Source organism: Simochromis diagramma, unplaced genomic scaffold (genome assembly GCF_900408965.1).
Source record: "Simochromis diagramma unplaced genomic scaffold, fSimDia1.1 OVJJ01000487.1, whole genome shotgun sequence".
NCBI lineage: Eukaryota > Metazoa > Chordata > Actinopteri > Cichliformes > Cichlidae > Simochromis > Simochromis diagramma.
The window spans coordinates 1760053-1787219 of NW_024387305.1; the positions used below are offsets into that span (position 1 = coordinate 1760053).

General features: G+C 38.8%; 1 protein-coding gene across 1 annotated transcript; it reads left to right on the top strand.

The window, feature by feature from the left end:
- The first annotated feature begins 4592 nt into the window (after positions 1 to 4592).
- On the top strand, positions 4593 to 17595 carry cxcl12b (chemokine (C-X-C motif) ligand 12b (stromal cell-derived factor 1)). Its single transcript, XM_040004723.1, has 4 exons — positions 4593 to 4787; positions 7275 to 7392; positions 12384 to 12467; positions 14366 to 17595. The coding sequence occupies exons 1-4, from the start codon at positions 4721 to 4723 to the stop codon at positions 14403 to 14405; spliced, it is 309 nt and encodes a 102-aa protein (XP_039860657.1). The 5' UTR covers positions 4593 to 4720; the 3' UTR covers positions 14406 to 17595.
- The last annotated feature ends 9572 nt before the right edge of the window (positions 17596 to 27167 follow it).

The following is a 27167-nucleotide window of genomic DNA, read 5'->3' on the forward strand; positions in this document are numbered from 1 at the left end:
TGTGCGCTAATCCGCTGTTTTATTAAAGGATTATTTCAGCCGCTTGTAAGAATATTTGTATCACTGATTAATGAAAACGTCATCTTGTTTAATCAGTCCTCAGCAAGAGGTGTGTGTGTGCCTGTGTCTGTGTGTGTATGTGCGTGTTTGTTCCTCCTAAGGAGCCAGCTGCTGAAGCTCAAGGCAGAAATGTGCTAACTGATCCAAGAACCCCCTCCCCAAAAAAATCACACCCATCCCCCCCCTCCCGCCTCTAGCCCCCAAACACCTTAAACCTCCATTTTATCCTGTTTACAGAGCCCACAGTTTCACGCCACCACCATAAACACGCACACGAGACACACACGTACAAATCCAGTATACATAAAAGTTTTTAAAAAATACAAATCCAGAGTCACGATCCTGTAAATCAGAATATACTGTAAGCTAACTACAAATACGACTAGTCTTTACTCAACGCTCCCTTTTTATCCAGCAGCTGATATTATATTTATGCTCTTGAGAATCTTTCCCCATGTTGATGAATGTGTGTTTACGTGGCACATTTTGAGCGCTCATAGCGCCGCAGCTGTGATTGTGATCTACTGTTTATCTAAGTCTATTGGAGGAAAACCTTTCATCTGCGCTGCCACAATAAAATCAAACTCAGCACCAGACTCAAACTGCTGGACAAACACAATAAACTCTCGACCACAAAGGAATCTCCTAACATAGATCCTAACAGGAAAGTCGGGATCTGCCGTCACACTGGAGATTAGTGCAAAGATTAGTCTGTGTTTATTTAGCTTCATTTTTACATGGAAAGGCATGAAAGACATTAATAACATATTTGCATGAGTCTGCTTTAAGTGCTATGACACACCTGGTGATGATAGATGATTAATTTTTCCCTCTGAACCACTTTAAAGTCTGGTGCTAAAATAGGACGATATATGTATATTATTCTCTGTGGTTCTACTTTTATTCCTAATAAGATTTTAATTACTGTTTATTTTTTTTCTTCTAAGACTGTGTTATCCTGCAAATCCACTACAAACCACAAATGGAAATACGGCAGGAAACCAGTAAGCTTTGACAGAGAGCAAAAAGATATTTTGATGTTTTTCTGCTCTTGCTAAAAACCCCATTGGCTCTTAAATAACCACATCCTCCCATCCTGGCAGAGTTTTACAATCGCATTTACAGTGCAAAAGGAAAAGTTTATTGCACCTAATAATCTTTATTTGGACCTGTTCAAATAGGACGGGCTCGCATGTATGGCATGTGTGGGCCTGATGGAGACCATCCACCAAGACCAAATACTCATCTGCTCCCCGTCACATCCCTCATCGTGGCAGCCATTCAGGCAAGCTCGTCTATCAGGACCGGCCCAGAACAAAGACCTTGCAGCTCTACCTCTTGTAACCCTATACAGGGACATGAAACGTTGACCTTTGATCCCACGTGTGATACAAGTGACAGTGTTGTCCCACAGGTCAGCAGTAAACGTGCCAATCGCATTCCCAGTCTCCTCTGCAGCAGCACTCCTGTGGCATGTTAGCACTCGAGCGGCTAAAACACTTCTGACATTTGTTTTTGTGACTCACTAAATACAAGTCTCTGTGTTGTGATGAAAGGATTAACAGGATTTAGTTTGTGGGGGGTCAGGGTGTAACTAAGCTAACTTGTAAATGTTAATGATAGCCAGAAACATAATATATTTATTATTCTTAATACTACGCTACAAAAAAAAAAAGCCACTGCATCCTCAAATCGGCAGTTTTGGAAATTTAAGATAGTTAAAGAGGTGGAGCACATAACACAAAACACACTGAGCTTCAAAGATTGATCAAATCAAACAATTTGGGTTGAGACAGAACAAATAAATAAACAAATTCAGCAAATAATGTGTTACTCATAAGTTTTTGTAAACATATAATTTTTTTTTCACACTGTGCAAGTTTTTACACATGTAATGTAAAAGTATTAGTGGCCACTAATTTCTTCTTTGTCTATATTTTCCTATATTTGTTCATGTTTTATTCTCACAAAAATCCTACGTTCTCTAAATGCATTAAAAAATCTATCAACATTGCTCTTGGTCAGTTGTTTTTCCCCAGACGTTACAACTTTGCAGCCTTTTTGCAAAATGTGATAATAAAAGCAAGTCTCATTTTTCTCCTTAATATATAACAGCCCACGTATCCACTGCTGCTTTATCCCTGAATAGAAACTATTTATTAGCAAGAAGGCACAAGAACCAAACAGACATAGTTAGAGCTAACTCTTTAATATTCTCCTATGTTAACTCCAACCAGGCAACTCAACGCTCTGTTTTGTTCCATATCAAGATTAACAGGTGGAAGATTCGTATGCATTATATTATACTTGTTAATATTATGTGGTTTGTAAATGAGTTAAAATAAGCAACCGTGTCGCTGTTTCTGAAGGATTTTTGATAATGATCAGGATGTTTTTAATACTGTTGGAACAAAAATAAAATTTATTCATCTTAGAAAAACTTTTATAGCCTAATTATAAAATAGCTTTAGTAATTGTGTGATTAAGGCAGAGCATCCATATAAATAAATCCATCCATCCATATAAACAGGCCTCTCTCTCTCTATGACTGAAAGCTTGTAACTGAATTTTGTGTCACTTGGGTCATAAAACAATAAAAGAAATGTGTTGTTTGTGCTTTCAAAGATAAGTAAATTCCTCTGAGGTAATTATATGTTTGTCTCTTCACAGCTCGGTTTCATCTCCCCGCTGGTAACGGCAGTTGTATAGAGTGACTCTGTAAACACTCTCTCAGGTTTATAGCTTCCAGCAGGCCGCAGTCCTGCGAGCACTTTCTCAGCCCGCCGCAGTGGTAAAGGCCTGTAAACTGCGGGGGAGAGATTTCAGGGTATGAATTGACAGGCAGTCTGTAGCTGTGCATGGTTTTATTACCGCTAATGGTGGTCGAAGACTGCACATGAGGGCGGGTGGGAGCTGTTGAACCATGTCCAACTCGTCTGACAGAAAAGGTGTTACGTTCTGGCATGAAGGCCAGTTTCAGTTTACCTGCTCCTGGATTCAATACAGGAAAGGAGACAAAAACATGTATAATCACATGGATGTTTACACACATACAGACACACGTAACGCACAGACTAACTTCATAGCATCTGCACCCCTATCACATGCTACATACATGCTACACTCGTAGCCGATTTCCTCCAGATGAAGCTGGAAACCCTCCATCAGATCATCAAAGTTTTTCAGAAACATGTGTCTGAGCTTTATTTGCTCACTTTGTTGCAGGATTCCTGCCACTAGGGTTGTTAATGTGTTTCACCTATGAGTATGTAATTAAAAAAGTAAGCTATTCTGAAAAAAATGATATGGATTATATTTTTACCCCAAAAGTTAAAAAAAATGAATAAATAAACGAAGAGGAGAAAAATTCACGTGAAGAAAGAAACTGGCACGGTTAACTTTGATCATCAAAAAATGAAAAATATTCAAATCTACTGAAAGCTTCTTATCTATGATATTGATCTAGTGCTTTGTATTATTGTAAGATGAAACTCATTCCAGTTACTGATGACTGTGTTGGTTTAGCATTTCCATAAACAACATGCTGATTGCAGTTCGTTCCCAGAATCAAACCCAAATCTTTGATCAACATCTGCAAATTCTGAGAAAGCGTTCAAGAAACTCCTTGGTGAGAAGGAGCAGATCTTGACCCACTCGTACACACTGCAGTCATAATTTATCACCCAATGTATTTAGTGAATAAAACAACCAAAAGAACATTTGTTTCTTGGAGATATATGTGGTAGTTTTTTTGGAGTTGATGATGATAATCTACTTACAATAGAATTTCCTATCCTTGACTACATTTTAATTAAAAACAGCAAAAGACTCGCAGAAGTTCATCACTTAATGGATCTACAATTTTTCTTAAACCAGGTTTTCCTCTGTCCTAACAACTGTACAAACATGAAGTCAGCTAATGGTTTCTTCATGGAGAAAACAATGAAAGTCCCAATAAAGACATGAAGCAGACGTCATGGACAGGAGCCCAGCCAGATGACAGGGAGTCAGCAAGAGGGAAAAGGAGAAAAAACGACAGCCAAAGTGATGCATGGAGAAAAAAAGGCGGAGAGGGTGCAGCCTGTATACCAGCAAACAAATACACAACAGGCAGCTGACATATAAAACAATATTAGTCCAAATGCAGAGAGAGCTGCTTCCAGCAATAATCTGCAGTGACTGGTGAGAAATGCTTGTACTCTGTATGCATGTGTGTGGCAGATGGCAAGTAAAGGTGAAGAGAATACAATGAAAAATGGAAGAGGGGGAAGGAAAAGTACAACAAAGAAGATTAAATAGACACAATGAAGCAATGAAAGCGAGAAAGGCGGAAAAAAATAGGCAAAATTAGTGAAGAGGCGAAGAGAATAGCCCTCAGACTTTCTCCTTGACTCGCAGCCAAACGCATTTACAATCGAGGAAGTTTCTACTGACTGGCTGCCGCTCCCTCCTTCTCCTGCCCTGGCTTCCCCTCCCTCTCCTCTCACGCTGGGACCCCCCCCCTCCCTCTATAGAAAGTGGGACTCCGTCTCCCTGCTCACTTTCTCTCGCCCGTCTGAAGATTTAACACAGCGCAGAGCGAAGCTGGCGGCCACAGTCGTGCCCTGGATTGTAACAGAGAAAGAGCGCAAGCCCTCCTGCAGCCTGCAAGCCCACCACCATGGACGTCAAACTGATGGCACTGCTGGCTCTGCTGGCCGTGGCCACACATGTTCCGACCTCCAACGGTGAGTCCAGAGGGACAGCAGCCCCTTTAATTTAAACGCTGCTGACAACATCATTTAGACAGATTTTGGCTAATTTAAACGTTTAAGATTCTGGAGCTTCCGACATTTATATTTTTCTTATTGTCTATTTAGAACAGCATTTTTCTGGATTAAGCTTATGTTTGTTAGGTTATGTCAGCATTAATTTTAATTGTTTATGATTGATCGGTTGCCGTCGTGGTAAATCCCTTATTACAAGACTGTGAAATTCCAGTTCTTCGATCACCTGCTTTCCTTCTACGTCGATAAATTTCTAGACAGAAAATTGGGTAACAGATTGAAATGTTATTAGAATTTTTTTTTTAATACATTAATTAAATAGCTACAGTATAACTTAAACTCATGGAGAGTAAATGAAGTACAAAATAGAAGCTTCTCGGTTATTGTTTTTTCGGACAGGTGCCGAATTATTGCGTTTTGCTTTGCTAGTTTTTTAAAATTATTATTATTTTGCAGTTTGTATTTGGGTTTGTGGAAACAAACATATATTTTTATACATAATTAGAAAATTAAACTTGAATGAAAATATTTCCTCACTGCAAGTTCTTATGTGGGGCGCTAGAAGAGAATAAGTAGAGAATACACTGATATTAATCAAAATCTACAAAACAGAAAAAGCCTTTTTAAACAAAATGTTTATAAGCATTTGTTTCAGATTTTGGGCAAATATCTTATCTTATATAGGTGGATTCCTGCCACCGCATTGACCCCACATTTACCTCCCACGTTTAACCTTGGTAGGAACAAGACGGGGTGTTGCGTTTCCTAGCAGGATTTATCCTAAGCGTATTGTTTCTGCTCCACTAAGAGCTCAGATTGAATATTCAAGAGTTAGACCTAGACATGTGTATTTGCCTTTTCTCACTGCATCCTTATAATTAGTTTCTAATTAGGGATAAATCAGTGGTGGACACTTGCTTCTGGCCCCAGTGCTGCATGCTGCATAATGATCCCTTAGTTTGCATGAGAAAAGACCCTGAATGGGTGCGAATCATTAGAGCGATATTACTGAGGATTTAGGCATTTGTGACAGGACATTTGCTGTTTCTTTATGAAAAAAAAGAATACATTGAACCTTGTAAAAAAAAAAAAAAGAGCTTTATTATTGATGCACCTGATTTTAAGATTTCAATTACATTTAATTATATGTTGCCAAATCACAACAGCATTTGCTTTATATTGTATGGTTTGAGTAATTTGGACATTTACATTTGTACAGGCAGGGCATGGCTGATGTACAGAATCAGCTCTGTGAAATTTTGTAATTTCTTAAAGCACACTTTGAGCTTCAGTTTTCAATGCATTTTATTCCCATTCAAAGCCCTCTATAATGATGCAATTAAAGGCTATTCGGCTGGTTTCTTTTTAACTTTTATTGCCAGCCAGGTTTTCCTTCATCCTTTCCCTCATTTTTTTAACAACCCTCATCGTTTCTTTCATTTGAAAACTTTTAAGGAAGCATTTAGTCTTATTACTGTGCATCTGTAGTCCTCGGGGGCACCGACAAGCCTACACAAACTCACATTGTAATCATTTTAAGAATGTACCTCATAGAGGCTGCTGAGGCCGTCTGAGCTGCAGAGTGCTTTCATAAAAGAGGTGAATATTGGAAATTGAATGTTGAGGACCCTTCTCCTTTAGAGTGGCTTGGCTGAATGCTCCAGGAGTGAAAAGCTAAAATTCTGCATGCGTGTGTGTGTGAGAGTGTGAGCGAGCGGGTGGTCAGAAAGGGCTAATCTCTTTTTAATGAGGATGTTGTTCACAGACATAGCAGGTAAACTTATACATTCCCATGCTTTGTTAAGATTTGTTACAGTAGATTAAACATGCCTTTAATTTGTCCAACGAGGTGAAAGGTACGTTTAATCGCAATCCAAATGAATCAGAAACTGCTGTGCTTGGATTTGATTTAAGTTGATGTAGGTATTTAAATCCTCACTTGAACCAAAATGACCCTTTCTTTTGTTAACGGGCAATGAAACGAAATATTAGACACCGCTGCTCATTTCATCCACTGTGATCTGAATAAGTTTTCTTTGGCAAGTTAACGGAATCATTTATCTTAAAGTCCAACGTCTGCCACATTTTACTGCCCTGCAGAGCTCCACATAAGTAATGCTGAATGTGTCTCTGTGTTGGCTGATTTCTCCTTTGTTCACAAAAAGCTTGTTAGGCTTTTCTTGCTCTTACATATTGAAATAAGGCAGGTGCAGCTTTGTCTGTGGATTTATCTTTGGATCCCAAAGCAAATTTTTCAGTTTTCAAATTCCTCTTCCTAACTCCTTCCTAAATATATAGCTGTGTGAATGCCAGAGCTTAAGAGTGCAGTGTTGCAGAATTGGAACAGTCAGTACTTGTTAAGCTTTTTAACAGCCTGGTCTCTTGAGATTTTGTTGCATTTTCTAAGCTTCATGCTAATTTGTAATCTTCCTTGTCCACTGTTTGTAGCAAAGCCCATCAGTCTGGTTGAGCGCTGCTGGTGTCGATCCACTCTCAACACGGTTCCCCAGCGCTCCATCAAAGAGCTCAAGTTTCTCCACACGCCCAACTGCCCCTTCCAAGTCATGTAAGTAGATGAGTCTCATGTTGCAGGGGGGTGATTAACTTCAAGAAATGTGTTTCCTGGTGTAATTATCTGATGACTGTTTGAATGAGTCTGTCACTCGTGTGGCCTGTTTAAGTGGATTCTTTTCAGTGTGTCAAGGTTCATTTTTTAGGCTTTAAAAAAGCAGAATCGTGTAAAGTAACCATTTTGTGATAGATTAGATTGTACTTGATATCTGTGCTGAGCTTTTGCAAGTGAGCCTGTTCTCCCCAAACTCCCAGACATACAGTCACAATAACCAGATGTGGGAAAACAAAAAAACAATATAGGAATACAATAAAAATGTAAAATGACACTGGCATGCATTACCTTCTCTGTTTAATGAACACTACAGATTCATTTATGATTGTATTAGTGTAATGCCAGTAATAACAGCGCACACATATCATTCAAGACCAGTTCATATCAGCGAGTACAAACTACAAAAGGGCTGTGTTTGAAGCGTAGGCTATTTTTGGGGGTCTATCTAAGCCAATAGTCTTCTTTAACAAGAGGAAACAGAAATAAATGTAATACACTGCTGATGTGTGAGGTATGTGTGAGGTATGGTGTTAATATCCTTCTAGGCTTTCCTGAGTGAGCGGGCTGACTTTAAAACAACACAATCCACTCAGAGAGAGGAAAGCGCTAACGCTCAGAGCTCGAGGGGGCCATTTGTGTTTAGCAAAGGAAGCAATAATTAAGGGTCAAAGTGATTACCTTTGTATTTCTGCTGACCCCTTGTGTCCCTCATCTACTTTTTCTTTTTTCATTTCCCGCCTGAATCTGGTCAGCAACGTTGAGAATAATTTCACTGGTCTGGAACACATTAACAAAAAAGAACCTTCCTTAATTTGTTAGCTATTGAAAATCTGGACGGCAGAAGCCTCAAGGCCAAAAGGCTAAAGGACTGGAGGCTTCTTCCACAAAGAAAGGAGGGGGCTGGTGATGGTTGGAAGGGGTAACCGAATGGCAAAAGGTCAGGAAGGACTACCAGTCCTGTGGCTAGGCTACAAACTCCCTCTAACCTCCCTCCAGAAAACTGCCAGAGGAGTCAAGAAGTCATTCAGCCAAGGAGCCCGCAGAGCGGCGCTCCGATATCTCTATTGAGGAGCATGAAAGAAAGTCGGTAACATAACACCCTCTTTCACCCCACAAGAAACTCCTCCCCCCCTTCTCCCACTGTGTGCCCTCATCCCTTCACCCTAGCTTGACAACAACCCCTCCAAACCAGGCCGCCACGCTGTTGGTATTAACTTGCTGTGAAGTAATTACTACCTGCTGCTTGTGGAACTCCGGCCCCCAAATTCCTGCCAAGTCAATTAGGGTTTAGGTTCTCAGTTGGTCATCCAGACAGGCAGACAGATAAACAGGATGAAGTGAGAAACATCAAAATAACAGAGAGCTTCCGAGCTGATGAGCTGGCAACCTCTAATAAAACAAAAAGTGTGTGTGTGTCTGTGTGTGTGGGTAGGAAGGGGGGCGACCCCATGAGAAAAAGCAAACACAGATCCAGTTACGGAGCTGTTTGGCCTCCTGACATTTGAAAGATTCGGGATCAGGCTGGTGCTCCCGAATTGCTCTTTTAAGTTTGAGGGGCCATTTGCTCATCTGCCTCTAAATGCAGTGAGGAATAAGGGAGGTGGTATATCAGAGGGGCAAGCAAGAGAGGGGGCACGAATTGAATATGAAAGCAGTGTTTAACTTACAGAGATGTGTGACATGAGATGGAGGGAGGAGAACGGGGAGCAGCGAGGCGCTACACCTCTGAGCTGTTAACTCTCATACATGACCTTTTGCCACAGAGGTGTGATATCCACATGTTTGGAGCAGGGTAAGACCTTGTTGCGTGCCCCCTGCAATCGCCCCATTGGGTCTGAAACTCACCCAGAGTCAGTGACTGACAACAGAACAAATCCTCTCCTAAATGTCTGGCTTAGCTCTCTATTAACAGACCAGACATCAGCACACACTCTGTGACCGCCCTGCAGCACCCCTGAATCCTGAGGGGGAAGGAAAATTCAATATTTTGGAGTATGAAAGAAGAAAAATGTCTGTTTTTCTGAGTATTACAGTTGTATATTTTACCTAACATAAAGTGTTGAGGGTGAAGCAATGTTTCAGTTTCTGTTCAGGCTAATTTTTAGTGACTTCTAGTTTATTTAAATCTAAACTCATTTTAAAAAAATATGTTTAAAAAAACCTCCACAAAAAAGACGTGTTAACATGTGCACCCAACAAAGTACAAGGAATAAAAATTTAAAGCAACATTTTTCTTTTTTAAGTTACACACATTGACATCTGCCTTGCCAAAAAAGACTAAGATTTAAAAACTCTGTTTTCAAGAGGAGCGTAATCAGTGAATTACAGACAAAAAACAGAAACACAAATCAAATAAATAACCAAATCAGACTTAAACAGTAGTGGGATTTAAAAATATAGACTTATACTGTAAATTTCACCCTATACTACCAAAAAGGATTTAAGAGTGATAGCGAACGTGACCGATTACTTAAACAATCCTCTGATTTTGCACCTTTTAAAAGTTTTACATGAAACCAGCCTGATCAAAAGGACTTCCCACGTGTAAAGTTTGTGTCAGACTATGTGTGAAGATGTTTAGCATGCCGTGCAGAGACAGCTTTACAAGTCATACAGTGCGGTGTGATCTGCGATATCAGCCTCCCCCCTTCAGCCGTCCTTGAGCAGAAACAGCGAGCTGTGATTTTTCACCGCTGAGCAGACGCTGACAGCCTGTTATGCGTAGTAATCCTCCAGTTTGGAGCTTGGATGTGTTTTTAGATGTGCAGAGATTTTTAGAGCTTATCTGAGGTGTATCTGAGCTCAACCCCCGTAGACCTTTTAATCCTGGCATGTTTTGCTCATTTCACTTCTGATTTATTTAACAGCCGATAAACCATAAACAGCGAGGGGCTATTTTTGTTCCCATTATGGTTAAAAAAGTGCTGTTTAGCTTTTAAAAATGCTTTAAGAGTTTTGTAGCTTTAGTAAAAAACTTACATTTACTGATTTATTTCCAAGAGACAAACTAAAGGTATATACATTGCTCTTAATCTATATTAGTCATAAATCACTAATATTAAGTAGTACAGCCAAGGAGCACCTATTTAAATGCTATAAGCAAGGATGTTAGGTTGTGCATCCCACTGAATAATAATGCTTGATTTGTTGTCATTGCGCAAGGACTGTACCCTGAACACAAGAGAAGCAGAAAAGGAGGCTGGATGAGCTTCTTCAGGCATCCATTAAAATGCCGGTCACACTTTGTTGAGGTTACTGAGAGGTCTTGTTACAGTTTGGTTAACCGCACAGCCGAAGAAGAAGATAAAGCCTCTGTACTGTACAACAGTGCAGGATGTCAAGCTACACAAGAGGGCCAAATTTGAAACTGCAACCCTTACATGTCCTTGAAAGTGATTTATTGCCTCTGAGTTTGCTTTGGGCTTAAACACTTTGATTCCTCATTATCTCTGTTACTCCTCTTTTATGTGGAAACCAGGATGAGTGTGGAAAAAAATGTACTGCAGAAGCAAATGTAAACATGCGGGAGAATGTGGCAATAAAAACCCATCGCACTCGTCTGCACCCCACTTTGAAAAACTAAAGTTGGGACAAGACAGTTTGGGGGGTTTTGGTTTTTTTTTTTTCATTTTAAATTCTGGCAATGAGTAGTTGTTTTTTTTTACTTGCTAAACTAGTAGAGTTAATGCCAAATTATTGTTGTTTTTAAGCTGTTCTTTAGCTTAAATAGTTTCTATGGCTCTCCTTTTTTTTGCCTTTTTCACCTCCTCGGGCAGCTAGCTACCAGCATGTGCATAGGTAGACACATTAAGGGGTGTTTGGTTCCTCTCTCAGGAAATCTTGAGTATCAGAAACCTTATTTCCTGGATTCTGGTGAATTTTGTGGCACTAATTTGTACCTATTTTTGCATCAGTTTCTGGTGGAGGTGTTTCTGGTAGTTGTTCAACATATAATGCAACAAAACGCAACAAGACTCAGATGCATTCTGTGCTGCTTTCAAATAACGTAACTTTTATCATTTAATATTATCCTTCCTGACATTACACACATCTATACTCTGTCTTTAATCTGATTAAAGGTGGCACAAGTGATAAATTCCTTTGTTTTAGTTTATAAACCCCTGTTTATAATAGCTCACACAGATATCTTCCCCCCCATATTCCAACCTTTGTGCACATTCAAACAACGTCAGATATATCTGTGATGCTTTTAAGGAATCAGCAGTGTTATTGAGTTTGTCTGAAAACAAGAAGGTCACGCAACATTTCCTTAAGATTAGAATCAGATTTGGCTTTGTTGGCCAACTACGTGTAGACATACAAAGAGCTGGGCTCAGTTCTTTCTTCGCTCTCAGTATAAACAGAATAGACAAACAGACAGTACATACAACAGCAACATGACACAGACAATAACACCGTGTTGGTGATACAATGGCGCAGAGTGCAACACTGCTGGAATAAATTACAGAATAAGTAAAGGATGGAGAACTGGTTATTAAATGTACAGTATAAACACAGGAACTTGACAGTATATAGTATTTAGATATATACAGCAAAGTGTATACAGAGTTTGCTTTATGTAGTTAGCAAACTAGCAGCAACAGTCTTAGTTATCAACATGCCTGGAGAGGCTGTGTTGCTGCTGAATGAGATCAGCACTGTTGCCTCACTGAGTAAAATTACTGTGTTTCTAGGTCATTCCTGTGCTTCCTTCCTTCATGTTTTCATTGGTGGAAATTTTCCCACATCCCACCTAAAATCTACACATTGAGCTTCTGGGTGAACAAATCTGCTCTGCATTTTTCCAACTGGTGCAGTCAGAAAACGAGGCTTAAAGTCAGCTAGTCAAAACAGCTTTGTTTTCAAGATTGCTTCATTTTGGTAGAATGTGTCATGTAGCCAAATCAATTCATGCTTTTTTTCTTCCACAGTGCAAAGCTGAAGAGCAACAGGGAAGTTTGCATCAACCCTGAGACCAAATGGCTGCAGCAGTACTTAAAGAATGCCATTAACAAGTAAGGAACCCCCTCTATCTATCTACGAATGGCACGAGCATCGCTGACAAAGGCAGAAATGAAATATGGTTCCCTTCTCCTCTAAGTTTAGAGCTTGCAAATAAACCAATGTTTAAAAAAAAGTCAATTTCTCAGTTTCCTACTGACAATTAGTCTCTGAAATTGGTGACATGGTTGATGTAAGCCAGTGAGTTATTATCTGTGAAATAATGAGCATCAAGTAAGACCAGAGATAAATCCACCACTGGTATGTCTGCTTCCTATTTTCTCATAAGCACATCTGAGATAGTCAGCCAAATCAGAGCACTTACGTTAACATTAAAACTTTACACATTATCATCACAAATTGCACATCTGTAAAAAAACGCTTCTGGTTGGGGAGTAAAAACTATTCATAAAAACTGCAGTAGCTGTTTCACTTTTTAATGGGCTATGCAGTAAATATGTGCCTTTCACATAAAAGGAAAAAAACTGTTCCCAACATGTCTGGTGGTGATTCTCGCCAGGCTGCATGCCTGCGTCTTTAAACAGTATAAACACTTAAAGTGCACAATGTGAAAACAAACAATAAAGGAATATCTGAGAAGTTACAAGACATTGTTTATTATTGTAGCGAAGGACTTCTGTGACTGCAGATTTTTTTAAATGTAGTCTTATTATAGGCATTGTCGTAGTTCACTGAAGCTGGCATGTGGCGCAGCAGCAAATAATCTGTCATACACAACAAATATCACCAAATATCAGCCTTTCATATTTAGACTAGTGTCGCTCATGGGCTTCTGCATGTTAACCTCTTAACACGCACCAGATCTTCTCTTAGACTTGGCGTTAATGCCAGCGACATCTTTATTTTTAATAACCTATAAAAACAAAATGTAGCTATGCTTCTTTAACATGTAGCTAAATGCATCCTAATCCAGCTGGTGGAAGTGCGAGAGGTTAAGAGTTGAATATGCATCACACATCATAACTGTCAAACAAAACTTTCCGCTTGTTGGCTTAAAAATCTATGATATTATAGCTTTTTTCCACCAGCTGACAATTGACATTTTACATCCACCACTGTTATGGGTTCTGTTTTACTTTTATAGCCATTTTTATACTATATTCAGGAACTTAAAGCACATCAGTAGCCAAGTATATTTCTTAATCAGAAGAACAGCGTTCAGCTCATCTTACATAATTAAAACCACATATTTCTAATGATCAATTAGTCTTTTAACAAATTTTGCAGTGGGGAGCAAAATGTGCCATTAGATCACCATGTTTGATGCTAAAAATGAGCCTCTGAACTCCAATCTAAGCATTTCATTAAACAAAAAAACATAAATGATTTATGAATGATTCGTTTAATGATTAACCGGTCAATCCAGTAAAGCCAAAAGTTTTGTAAATGGTCTCCCATTGTTCCAACTTCACCTTTAGCCAATGCAAACTGCCTCTGGATTTGCAAGTGATGCTTCCCAGACACCGTAATTCAAGCATGGCAAACACAAGCTTATAAAAGACAAGTGAAAGATCTATGATTATAGTTAGGCATATATAATACTGCACCAGAAGGTTTTACAAACTTCCTGATCTGTCTTCTCTCATCGGACATAATTACATTTCCCTCATATGCACTTTTATATGAAAATGACCAGAAGTGCACACGAGGCATGAGAGTCGTGTTAAGTGTTATTTTATTCTAGAGGTTCTCAAAATAGGCAATAATGAATGGAAAAATCCTTTTTTATACTAATGTGTTCTTACAAACACCAGAAACAGCCAAAAGATTTAAGCTGAAAGAACATAAATACATTTTTAAATGTAAATATGTAAATATAACTGTGACAGCTAAAACGAAGTTGTTTTCAGTTACATAAACTCATCTTAATACCTTCTGAATCTTTCTCCAGGGTGAAGAAATCTAGAAGACGCGCTAATAAGATCAACTAAAACACAAAGGGAGTCCTGTATGTCATCCAGCCTGGTATTCCCAGGCTGAACCTCTGTACCTCCCTGTCACTGCTATGGATGTATGCACACACGCTGTATGTACCCGTCCAACTCTCTGGACAGCTTGCAGAAGCTGCACTCCATCCCCAGCACCATCCACCGATCCCTCGGGACGTCCAGTTGTTTCACATTCACCTTATCCGGCAACAAATCTTAGCACCAAGTGCAATCTCACCTTGACGGACACATGTTGATGTCAAAAATATGTGCTGAGTACTGAGTGAATGGCATGGGAGAGTGTGTGTGTGTTTGAATGTTGCATACATGAACTCTGATTGTGTGCCTGTATATAATATTTTCTTGCTTCACACAGCTATAGAGGAACAATTCTACCTTTCTGTCTCGTGCAAGGCTTTGTGGGTAATGCCACCATCATTTCAAGTCAGATTAATTTTTAATAAAAGCTGCTGACTGAGGAAAAAACATTCACATCAGCTTCCTTGGAAGAATTGCTGTTGGGACTTTGTTGCCAGTTCCTGCCCTTTTATATCAAAAAATGTGGTTTGGAAAAATGCAGACGTGTCAAATTTGAAAACATCAAAAGAAATGTTTCCACATCAAATTGATATCATATCCTTCTGCTCAGAATAAACATAAATGTAGAAGGCTTGTTGTGATTTGAAGTGAAAGTGGCATTACTCTGAGAGTGAAGGCTCATGGGATATATTCAGGGGCTGGCAATTGGGGGAAACCATCCACAAGCTTTTGTTAACTGTAACACGCAGAGCTCGCTAGCACAGGTCTAGTTGGTTTTGAGCTTGGTGCAGGAATAGAGAGGAAGCTCACAGAAACTACTAAAAAGCACGCACTGATCCAATGGTGCTATATGTTCAGTTTAAGGAGTCAGAGCCATTGACATAACTGTGTTTTTAGTGATGATTTTATGCAAGATGGGATGTCGAGACCCTCGGTGTCTTAAATAGAATGCGATATGTTTTGAAATAAAGGCTCAAAGGACTGTTGTTGGAAGTGAAAAATGAAAATGAAGCCGATTCTAAGCTGACGTTAAGGCCACACTGTACTGATAAAGACTGCAAAGAAATAAAACACTAATCAGTGCATCCCAAAAAGTTGGTCCTGTTCATCTGGACGTCTGAAGAAGTCACTTGGGTGAGTGACGAAACGTTTCCCCCACTGAAAACGCTGCATCCAGATGAACAGAATCAACTTTTTGGGATTTCCTTATCTGGATGACCGAGCATGGATGAAAACACCAATCAGTGCAGCTTTTTGTTTTTTAGCCAATTGAACTTATTGGTTAAGAGAGACCAAATATTTATGCACCACCAAGAAGCAGATGAATTCTATTTCATGGATTTTAGGTAAAATAGGTAGGACGTCGTTACAATTCAGGACAGTTTTACACTTTGTCAAAAGGACCAACAGAAGAAGTTAGATGCAGTGTTTTCATACCAGCACCTGTCCTTAGTAGGAATGAAAAGCTACTACATTGTCCAGATAGCTGAAAGATAAATTCCTCAAAAGGAATGCTCATGGTGGCAAAAGAACATTTTTAATTATCAGTTATTTTATATATATGTGAACCACTTTATGTTTTTTTTTAATGTAATTGTTTTATTTTTATATTGAAGATAATCTTACAAAATGTTTTTTTAATGAAATGTACAACAGGCAGAAGCTACTAAATGAAGGCCGTTCATTAAAGTGCTAGAAACAGTATCTGACTTCATTTTTGAGGATTCATTCAATATTTCACATATATGTAAAAGTCTGTAAGTATGTTATGCACAGTATGCGACACATATATTAATATTGCTTGCATTTTTTTTAGAATACAGAAATGCTGAGCAACTTAAATGTTGCTGTCTGGAGTTTATTGATATTGTTTGCTTATCAGCTGCAGAGCGCGTGAGCTGAATAAAACCCAATCCAGCCTGCAGTGATAGAAAACAAAAGCCACAAGTCAGGAAACTATTCAGCTCAGCCCACCATTTGTCCCCATCAGCCTCATGATTTAGTTTTTTATAGTTTTACTTAAGTTGATATATGATGTGTCAAAAGAGCCGCTGAGCCAAAACAGAATAAAGACTAAGAGTTTAGATCAGCCAGCATGTGCTTTCAATCTGGACACTCCCAGCACCCCACAGGCTTTCTTTTCAGGTTCACTCGACTGCTCCCATGCCGCAAAATTGCTTTGTTTTGTTTTGGGTCCCCCCCCCCCACCACAAATTGCTATGGAAGTCCAAGTGCTTGTGGTCATTGTTATCGTCTATCATCTTTTGTGTTTTATGGTCTATTTACTGACTGACAGGTTACTGGTGGTAATCTTATCAATTTGGAGCTAATGGTGCAACAATCCTGTAAGTGTAATTCATTTCTCATTACTCTAATGGCCAAGAATCTTATATAATTATACAAATTTGCGTAAACACCATTGCTCAATAAAACTGTGCTGTTTTCCAAACACACTGATATGAAAAGATAAAGGTTAGTGTGTTAAACCACAACCCAGTCCATAATTAGTAGATTAAATATTTCTGTAAAAAAAAAAAGTCCAGATTTTTCATTTATAATGTGATTATTATCTAAATAGCAGGACTAACTTTGTTAAACTAATAAGAAATATGTTAAACAAACTTTCAACAGCATATGCTCTACGTCACTCACGATTTACCTTATTAAGATTCATGTAATGTAATAAGTATTTAGTTATATTAAATAGACTTTAAGTGCTGTTAAATTAGTCCCGTGGCCCCTGTGGAAACTTGACACCTGTGCAGTGTCAGAGCCACTCTCGCTAACCCATCAACAGAGCGTAATTTGTGGGATCAAATATATATCAGGCAAAGCTGTGTTCCAACACAGTCATCACTGTGCAATTATATTTTTCAAAGAAGGTTTTTGTTTCTTTGTATTTAGACCAAATATATATTCAGGGTCACATTTACTTGCCATTAGTGTGTTACTAAAATAACTGAAGTATGTTTTAATTAGGTCCCCAAGACAATGTGAAATGACTTCATTTCTTTTGAGGCAGCTTCTGACACATGTTCTTCTATACATAAGACGTATTAGAGTATTACTCTGTATTTTCACTGATTGTAAACCAAGAGGCAGTATTTTAGCTTTTATATCAACCCTTTTTTTCAATAAACCTATATAAACTAAAGTGCTGTTATACGTGTATTTCTCATCAACAGTGATTCTTTGTATTTATTGTTCATTTAAAGCTGCATTATGTCATTTCTGATCAATGGTGAGGTGGAGCTGGAGCCACATTAGAGCTGAGATTGTGTCCCCACAGATAAAGCTTGGCATTCACTTGTCTTTTAGGCTGTTTCACCTCTATTAGGCAGCTTGTTCAATGCGGGACTGATGCACTGCTCTTCTGCCTCACCCAACAATCCACCTCTGTTAAAAGTACTGAGATGGATTGCGGGGCATTGTTGTTGCAGCTTTAAGCCTGCAGAGCTGAACTGATGTCTGTATGAAAGGGACAGCTGGTGTGACAGGTCTCACCACACTAGTCACCAGCAAGACCTCTGATGGATCTGAAAACAATTCAGCCAGAACCAGCGCTGCGATGTTTTTGTCTGGTGCAAAATGAACGAGCAAAGTGAAATATGAAAGTTATTTCAACAAAAAATATTATTACATGGTTGCTTCAGGATGGAGGTTTACAAAAGAACAAAGAGCTTGGAGTTGTAGAGTAAATAAATGAATGTCACTTCAATACAGTTAGGGTTTAAAAACCAGATAATCAGAAACTTCAGTGTAAAATGGGAAAACACAATGATGTGAAAAAACAGATATCATAACCAAAAAGATCAAATGTTTGCAGTTAAATTATGTATGATGATTATCCATGAGTGCTACTGAAAAGTTGTTTAACCTCTGAACACATGACTAATTTTGTAGATGTTGCCTACAAACTATGAAGCATTTCTGTTTCTCTGTTTTAAATAGACAATATAAGTAATCATAGTAACATAAAACATTATGAAAACATATACTGTGCAAAAACCCCAACAACAGTGTGACATTATTGCAGTGCAAACAAATACAGTCTGAGTTTAGTCCTGTAAAATCTCATTTTAATCTAATGGTGTCAATTTCCAGCGGGCAGGAGATAAAGAAGTTGTTGGGTTAATTTTTAATTTTGCTGACTGGTTGAATGTGTGCATTAGATACATTAATTTAATTGGTAGAAGGTCAAAACCAGTTATACTCCACTTTTCTCTTATGCCCGATTTAGACTTCTGCAGGGAGCCTTTGAAGAGTTTGTGACATAACCCAGATAAGTAGCCAACGTCATTACCCAGAGTTATACTTCCATGTGGTTGTTAAATAGTGTGGTCATGTACCGAGGTTTCATAAGCAGATAAACTGAAATGCTGGGACATCTCTTTTCCCCTCCTGACGCCCTCACTCTTTGCTATGGTCAGTTTTTGTTTTTTTGTAGGCAAACATATTTGTCCCTCAGGTTTTTCCACTTCTTCATACATTCCCTCACATCCAGTTTGGTAGTTGCTACAATGTGCCTCCGGGAAGCTGCTGACATTTGTGAATTCTTACATTTACGCAGTGATTATTAATCTTTATGATGAGGCGAGGATCGTTATTCTTTCACAGATAAATTAAAAAGTAAGTGAAAGTAAGTGAAAAAGTAGCTGCAAATGCACAGGAGTGATCGACAGCACTGAGCAGGCCAATCAAAATAGCTGGCTGCGGTAACCCAACGTGTAGTTACATTTCTTCTGAGGTGCATCTCAGCTTAAGTGGAAGGTTACGGCGTAAGGTCCAAATGGATTTCTAGTTACCCTGTTACTTAAGAGGTAGATTTCCTGCAGAAGTCTAAATCAGGCATTAGCGTGGCTGTCTGATGGCTGACGATGCTCCATTTTCAGTTGCTTTAAATGTCTAAAGTATCTGAAGTATGTCAGGAAAATAGGTTCTGACTGAGATGTAATTGCAGGCGTTCACATTTGCCCTTCTCCGTATGTCTAAACCTATTTGACTAACAAATTTAAAATACATATTACTTGTTGTTCTTAGAGTATTTAAAAGTAGAAAGGGAGGCAGAGACTTCGGCTTTTAGGACCCCTCTTGTGTTGTGTGTATTAACTGTATTGTTAACTGGTAATTATGAGACAGTGCATTTCAAGTCATTTTATGGAGTAATGGAACGAGTAGTGTAACAAATTGCTTTCTCCGGCGAGTATTTAAGTAATATACCACATTATTTTTAAGATTTTAAGTCCTGCCTTTCCCTCTTCATCCCAACAGGGCGTGGCAGATGGCCGCCCCTCTCTGAGTCTGGTTCGCCTGAGGTTTCATGCTGTTAAACAGGAGTTTTTCCTTCCCACTGTCACCAAGTGCTTTCTCACAGGGGGTTGTCTGATTGTTGGGGTTTGCTCTGTGCTATTGTAGGATCTTTACCTTTTAACATAAAGCACCTTAAGGTGGCTGTTGCTGTGATTAGGTATTATATAAATACAATAAATTGAACTGAATAAAATTTACCGAGTCCTGCATCTGGCAACCTGTCCTGCCTCTTCTCAACAACTGTCATAAGTAGTTACTTACCCTGTTTGATGCTAATATTAAACGGCAGCACCACACCTGAGACAGGTGGAATAAGATGAACCACAGACCACGTAAATCATCTCTCAGTGGAAAAAATGAACTCTAGAGACCAGGCTTCCTGTTGCAGGTCCACAATTTAACCCGCTCAAATGGAAAAGCAAAACCAGAACGGCACACAAACAGCCTTGCATTGCAGAGAACAACCACTTTTAGTCTCAATGAATAATGCAAAGGGACTATCATTTAACATTTTCCACCTTACAACTGAAAAATGCTCTGCAAATTTGGATAGCGATAACTAGGAACACGGCGCATGTAATGCCCATTAGCATCCCGGTCTGATATTTTAATACCTGAGGTTTCAGAAGTATTCTTTTGTGCTGGTTCATAACTCGTTTGCAGCACCAGGGAGCCCGTGTAACTTTAAAAAGCTGTCAGCTCTAATAAAGTGGAACCACGTAGAGCGGATTAATTTCATGGTGCAGCTCTCGCCTCTGACCTCTGCGTAGATACACATGAGGAACATGAGACATGGTTTGGACGTGGACCAAGCAGTTTAGAGGGTCATAGTTACATGTTTGGGCCTTTTGGGCACATTCAGAAATGATTATGGGATTTTTATACTGTGCTTACTCAGCTGAGACCCTGGCACAATGGAGGTGGTTGACATATAAACAGAGTTTTTTATAAAGATGTATTGGTCTCATTCAACCCAGCTAAAGAATTTGACAAGGTTTTTACACCAAGAAAAAAAATCTAACTAAACGTTAAGCGGCCTCAGGTCAGCGTGTGAGATATTTTTAATAAAGTTAGATAAAACATTAGTAGCCAGTTGTGACTCATAAAATGTGTCCAGCGGGATAATTAAATTCTGAATCAGACATGCGTTGTCCAACCAAGAACAATAAAAGCACAGATTGATGGAGAGACATAGCAACAGATGAAGCAGTAGAGTAAATGTTGACTCAAATGGTTCAGGGAAAAGTGGGCCTCACATACAGTTCAAGGAGGCACTGTAGGATTTTTTGACATAGTGAACAAGACACGACGAACCAATTAAACCAATTAAAATTGTATATAACATCTGTAGGAACTGTTTTGACTCGAGTTCATGAACATTTTGAAAGTGAGGACAAAAGATTTTTGCACTTATTTGTACCTGCTTCTCTACCATTCTCTTGTTTCACTGCACCTTGTGGAGGGATATTAATCAGACACTGCTGGTTGTTTTTGATAATGCTGACGTATGCTTCTATTCCTTTACTGCATTTGCAGTAAATATGATGTTCAGTGAAACACCTAAAATGTAAAATATTGTCTTCTGTAAATATCACGACCCTCGCACAGCAACAAGCACATTAAAAACAGCACTCAGCATACAACAGCCTTCAACTCAAATCACCTCAGACAGAAAACATAACCAGGCTCGACAACAAATTGCTCGGCTGATTTGGTTTCGGAGGTTGCAGGTAATCCAGCGTGATTTGAGGTTCTCATCTATTCATCTTTGAACAACTTAATACCCAACCAGCCAAGCTGGAGTTAATAGGAAACATGTTGGCTATAAATCCACTAGAGTGTGTGTGTGTGTGTGTGTGTGTGTGTGTGTGTGTGTGTGTGTGTGTGTGTGTGTGTGTGTGTGTGTGTGTGTGTGTGTGTGTGTGTGCGTGTGCTGCTGTATGAAAATGAGACGTCATGGACGTCGTGCTGAAAGATCCAGTAAACATGCAGCACTGACTAATTAGCACGTTTAGAGGCTAAATGCAATATACATCCAAATAAACACAAACATGAATGTGTGCGCTTTGATGTGCAAATGTAACTAAATATAGTGACCATAGAAATATATAAATGTGCTTTTCACTTTCTTCTCAGTAGTTAAACTTAAAAGTATATAAATAAAAAATGCTTCTCTGGTATCTGTGTGATAAATGGAAAACTGAGGGGGAAAGTTAGCGTAATTGGGCTTAGTGTGAAGTTAGCAATCGGAGGAAACTTGGCTCCATTCACATTCAAAAGTTTATTTTATTTTATTGGAAGCTATGTGCTGGACAGGTGCAGTGACTAATATTAGTCTTGTTATCATCTTTGACTTGAAAGGAAACCAGTGGAGCCCCGTTAGCGTCATAGATGTTTTTTATAGATGTTTTTTAGATGGTTCTTTCCTCTTTCCACCCTGTTACTATGCATCCCAACTGTCGTCTCGGAAAATCACACTAGCTGTAGCATTTTGCAAAACATCAACAGCTTTCAACCGCAACTAATCAACATCAAAACCTGATGTTAAAGTGCTGAATGATGTGATTTGTAGATGCAACGGTTCCCTAGAGTGATGAGGAAGGCTTACAGTCAAGCAGTCAGGTTTTCTCATGACTGTATCTAAATCAGTCTTCATCAGAAAATGTTTTTTATTTAAAAAAGAAAAGTTTAACATTAAATATACATCATTCCATGCAAAGCAACAGTACACTGCACACTCATGTGATTCCTTGGTAACCTGTGCTTGACTGCCTCGAGTAACTGATTGTGTCGCGACCCCCTCGACGTCGCACAAGCCTTAGTTACCCCCTGCAGACAATCAGCTCCAGGCCTAAAATGCACAAGAACCAACAAGCACTGCCTCCAAAAGACTGACGATGTTTGAGTGTTTGAGCAACCGACAGTGCCATTGTGTAGGGAGAGCAATAAGGATGAAAGAGTCCACCATTCCTCCTGCCACAGAAACTACATATCCCACAAGGCATTTCTTCACTATAAAATCAAAAGGCATTAGTGTAAACAGCTCGAGGGGATTCTGGAATGTCCTCAAATCCATCATGGCTGAGTTCTCAGTGTTTCTTTAACCTTACAGGGAAGGAAAAGGTCACCGGCATCACTTGCAGAAACAGGTTGATCACTCTTTCCATACAGGGACATCCCTTATGAGAGACAAAGGAAAGCAGAGGAAGAAGAGGAGAAACGAGAAGAATATAATCATTATTTATCAGCAATGACTTCCAATTGTTCCACAGCAAAGAAAGGGATGTGATACGTCCTTGTTTATTAGCATACTCTGGAAAAAAATAGCCCCAAAAGAGAAAAAAAGGATGTCATCATTCATGGCTCATTTTGGAAGACATCACGTACAAAAGGCTCACAATGACCCCTGTTAAATGAGTCGTTTCACTGTGATGCAGGACTATGCAGGCTGTGTCTTTGTTGCCTGGTTATCAGACTCCTCTTCTGGCATTCAGCAGACAAGCATCATTAACGGAGTGAAGAGCTGACTTCTCAGCTATTTCCTTTTGGAAGGCAGAAATGCCCTGCAGGCAATTACTACTGAACCACCACTGATTTCACTGCAAAAGGATGCAAACAGTTGCACGATTTAGTCGACATCTGAGACATAAACTTGCTTAGCGTTTACATGCATTTGAAAGTGTCATTCATAGTTTAAGAATATAATCTTTAAATATAAAGATTCAGATGTTAGAGAGCTGAATTTGGCATTAACAGCTGGAAACATTGGCTCCGTCCTGCCTAGTATCAATGGATCAGGTACAAAAGCACAGATGTGTGTAATGGTTTGTGGGGTATTTTTTGGCACGCTTTAGATTCCTCAGCACTAGTTGAGCATCATTTCAACACCACAGCTGACCTGAATTGTGTTGCTGGCCATAACCATCCTTTATGACCTTGTTCTGATGGCTACTTCCAGCAGAAATATGCAGTATGTCACAAAGCTTAGGTTATCGCAAACTGGTTTCTTGATCACGACAGTGACTCATGTAATTCTCAGTGTAAAAAGTGTAATTGATTGGCCTCCACAGTCATCAGATCCCAGTCCTTTGGATGTGGTGGAACGGGAATCATCATGGAATCTGACAAATCTGGTTTTAAATTGCTATTATTATTTTAAATGAAAACTCACCCGTGTGAATAAAATATGATTTCTTTGCTCATTATTTGTGTTTGCAGAAAAGAAAAGAAAAGAAAAGAAAAGAAAAGAAAAGAAAAGAAAAGAAAAGAAAATGGTCACTTTATTTTCACTTTATTTGTAGTTGAAACTCCTTCCAATCCTAAATCCCGAGAATGTGATAAAAGATGAACATCGCATTTTTTCGACTAAAAAAAAGCAATTTCTTACAGTGTAAATGCACAAGAACATTTCAGATCCAAGCTTTTGGGAGCAAATTTTCTCTGAAGTCTGACGAACCACTGAGAACAGAGTTCAAGCAAGACTGCCAACATTTCTCAGAAGCACATCATAATTTGCTCCAGGTCTTAAACAACACAGCCGCTGCTTTTTCTGAGACTCCTTGTTTATCATCTCTCTTTTTGTATTATTTAACTCACAATCTGTTGTGCTATCGAGTTTCTAACAGGATTGCAACTTTCTGACAGCGTCAGATATGATGTCAATTTTGTCTGTGGTGCTTTAAGAAGCTCTGCAGCTCCTTGTCAGTTGCTGTGGACGCTGCAGTTGGCTGAAAGACAGATTTTCTTTATTCTTTTTCCTTTTCTTGAGGCTGAAATGTTTAAAATGCATGGAAAGAAATGTTGTACAAGACTAATTCCCCTTCTTAAGTAATCGGTAACTGCTATTTTGAAATGTGTTGTAAAGGTAAACCTTTAAGTGGCTTGGACTTGAGTTAGATCTGGTTTAAAGCCAAGTTAAATGAATGTTAATGTTACTGAATGTGCCAATTCCTGTAAAACCAGAAATCGGAGCAGTGTAACGACAAGCTTGATTTTTCCTGCAGTTTTCTAAGACTTTGGAACATAAACAAGGCCCCAGCATCTTATTCTCAGTGTGGTTGTTGGAGTGCGACATCAGATTATATTGGACTGGACTTCTTTGGCTGACCCTTGAGAGGTTAGGCTTTTCTCATACCCGGTATGGAGCTCTGACTGTGAACTTGCTATACTTGGGAAAAGGGCAAAGTGAAATCCTGACATGTGTTCCATAAGTTTAGGTCTCACATGGCCTCATTTTGTAGGTGTGATGTTAAATACAGTGTATGGACTCCTGGGCAGGACGCAGATACCAAAGGAAGTGACCAGATGTAAACACATATAACAAAGCTGCCACTGGAGACCTACCAGTTATTTAATCAAATCAAAGTTCAACACATGGAATTCCACACTGATTAAATTGTTATAATCGCTTTTTACATGACGACTTCGAATTTTATCATGTTGCAGAAACTGCAAAACAAAACCAGGCTCGCAAAGTGTTTTCTAAAAAACTTGAACCTTTAGTTTGCAAACGCACAAATACTTTGTCTTTTCATCTCATATTACTGCTCTGGTTTGAGCTGATCTAATCAGAGCTGTAGCAGGAGCATCATATTTAGAGATGCAGGTTTGTTAACTGGAAGGTCACATGTTCAAATTCCCCAGAGAAATGTGGGTGGAAAACACACAGACACTTCTCCATTACCTCATCAACAATACTTTTAACCCCCATCTATTACAGCACAGCTGGTCGGGAGCCAGTGTGTGTGTCGTAAAGGACGGCAGCCAGGTGTGCATGTGCTGAAAAAATAATGATGAAGGCATCAAAAACAATTTCCTAAAATGTAAGAAACCTTTACATTGTTGACTATTCATGATAGTGGTGTTGTGTTGCACTGAATAAAATATTTCTAAACTCAGAGAAACAGACCACAAATAACCAGGCAACGTATGCAAATAGTAAGGGTGGGTCTTCCTGCACTGTCTAAGCTTGTGATTTGCAAATGTCTTGAATGTACTGTTGGTGTTTCCCATAGAGACTGACTGAAGCTGTAGGGATCACACTGTAAAAAACACCCACGTCTGAGGCAAAAATCCAGCATGACAAAGACGCCATTATAACATATCTCATATGAAAGTACTATTGGGTATGTACACACAGGCACAGCTGTAGTGTGTTTTATATTACACCAAAAATATCACAAAAATTAGTAACCTGATTTTCAAAAAAGTTGGGACACTTTCTAAAAATACGATAAAAACACAAAACTGTCATTTTTAACAGTTGCTTAAAAGTGTTTTTATTAAATACCCCTGATTTGGTAAATCACTTTGACTTTCATTTAACAGGCAAATGAACAAAGAATTATCAGTGTTTTCAATAAACTCTATTTATTAATTGTTTGTTCTATTTTATAAACAGAAACACATTTAGAAATTGATACTATATTTTTATTGTCACTCGTTCCATCTCAGGTGAGCTTGGAACAAAATAAAAAAGCTCGCTGATTCTAACGTTTCTGCACAAAATTGATACATGGTTTCCTCTTTGCATGGTACAGCTTTAGGATGCATTTCTTGATATTTACGCACACTCAGCAGTGGTTTCCTTTAGGCACAGTGATTTCTTCTGTCTGTCTTCCCGAATCTCCTCACAATTTTATATATCGTAGATGACGATGATGATGGGCCTAAACTCTTTGTTGTCTCCAGTGTTGGTCAAGTTACTTGAAAAAAGTAATCAGTAACTAATTACTGATTACTTCCCCAAAAAAGTAATCCCGTTACTTTACTGATTACTTATTTTCAAAAGTAATTAATTACTTAGTTACTTAGTTACTTAGTTACTTTTTAAAAACACGATTTACAACCTGAAGAGGTGATAAAGCGATAGATCTTTCAGCCCAATTCTACTTTTTCTACATAATCCATCATACAGAATGTAATCAAATGGAAAAGTCTCTTTTTTTAACTTATTTTATCCGTTTTAATCTTTTAACTTTATGCATCAAGCAAAAATTTAATTATATGCAACATTCTCTGACTTGAATAAATTAGTTTAACATTTAAACCTATTTTCTGCACATTCCAGCACATAAAATAAAATATTTTTTGTGTTTACACTCACTCTTTCAAATAGATGCAAGTAAAACACAGCAGAAAATAAATAAAGTCAAAGACTCAGCGGTCCTGTTGCTCTATTTTCACCTGTAAAGCAGGACTGAGGTAGGCGGAGGTTTACCCTGGTGCAGGTGTGCCACGGTCAGTTGAAGAATCCGCGAGTTTCTCTGTGAATTTCCCATTACGTCGTTGCGCACTCGGTGCTTGCTTGGAAGTTTAGGGATTTTTTTCGCTGTAAAAAGAAGTTTTCTTCCCACGCACAACGGACTCTAATGTTTTTGTCACTTTTTATGGAATCAAACTCAAAATAAGGTCAGT

What these genes read in the sequence shown, in the direction of transcription:
- cxcl12b (XM_040004723.1), top strand. Translation starts at nt 4,721, where the DNA reads ATGGACGTCAAACTGATGGCACTGCTGGCTCTGCTGGCCGTGGCCACA. An exon ending in ACATGTTCCGACCTCCAACG is followed by an intron (nt 4,788 to 7,274) that starts GTGAGTCCAGAG and finishes CACTGTTTGTAG; the next exon opens with CAAAGCCCATCAGTCTGGTT. An exon ending in AACTGCCCCTTCCAAGTCAT is followed by an intron (nt 7,393 to 12,383) that starts GTAAGTAGATGA and finishes TTTCTTCCACAG; the next exon opens with TGCAAAGCTGAAGAGCAACA.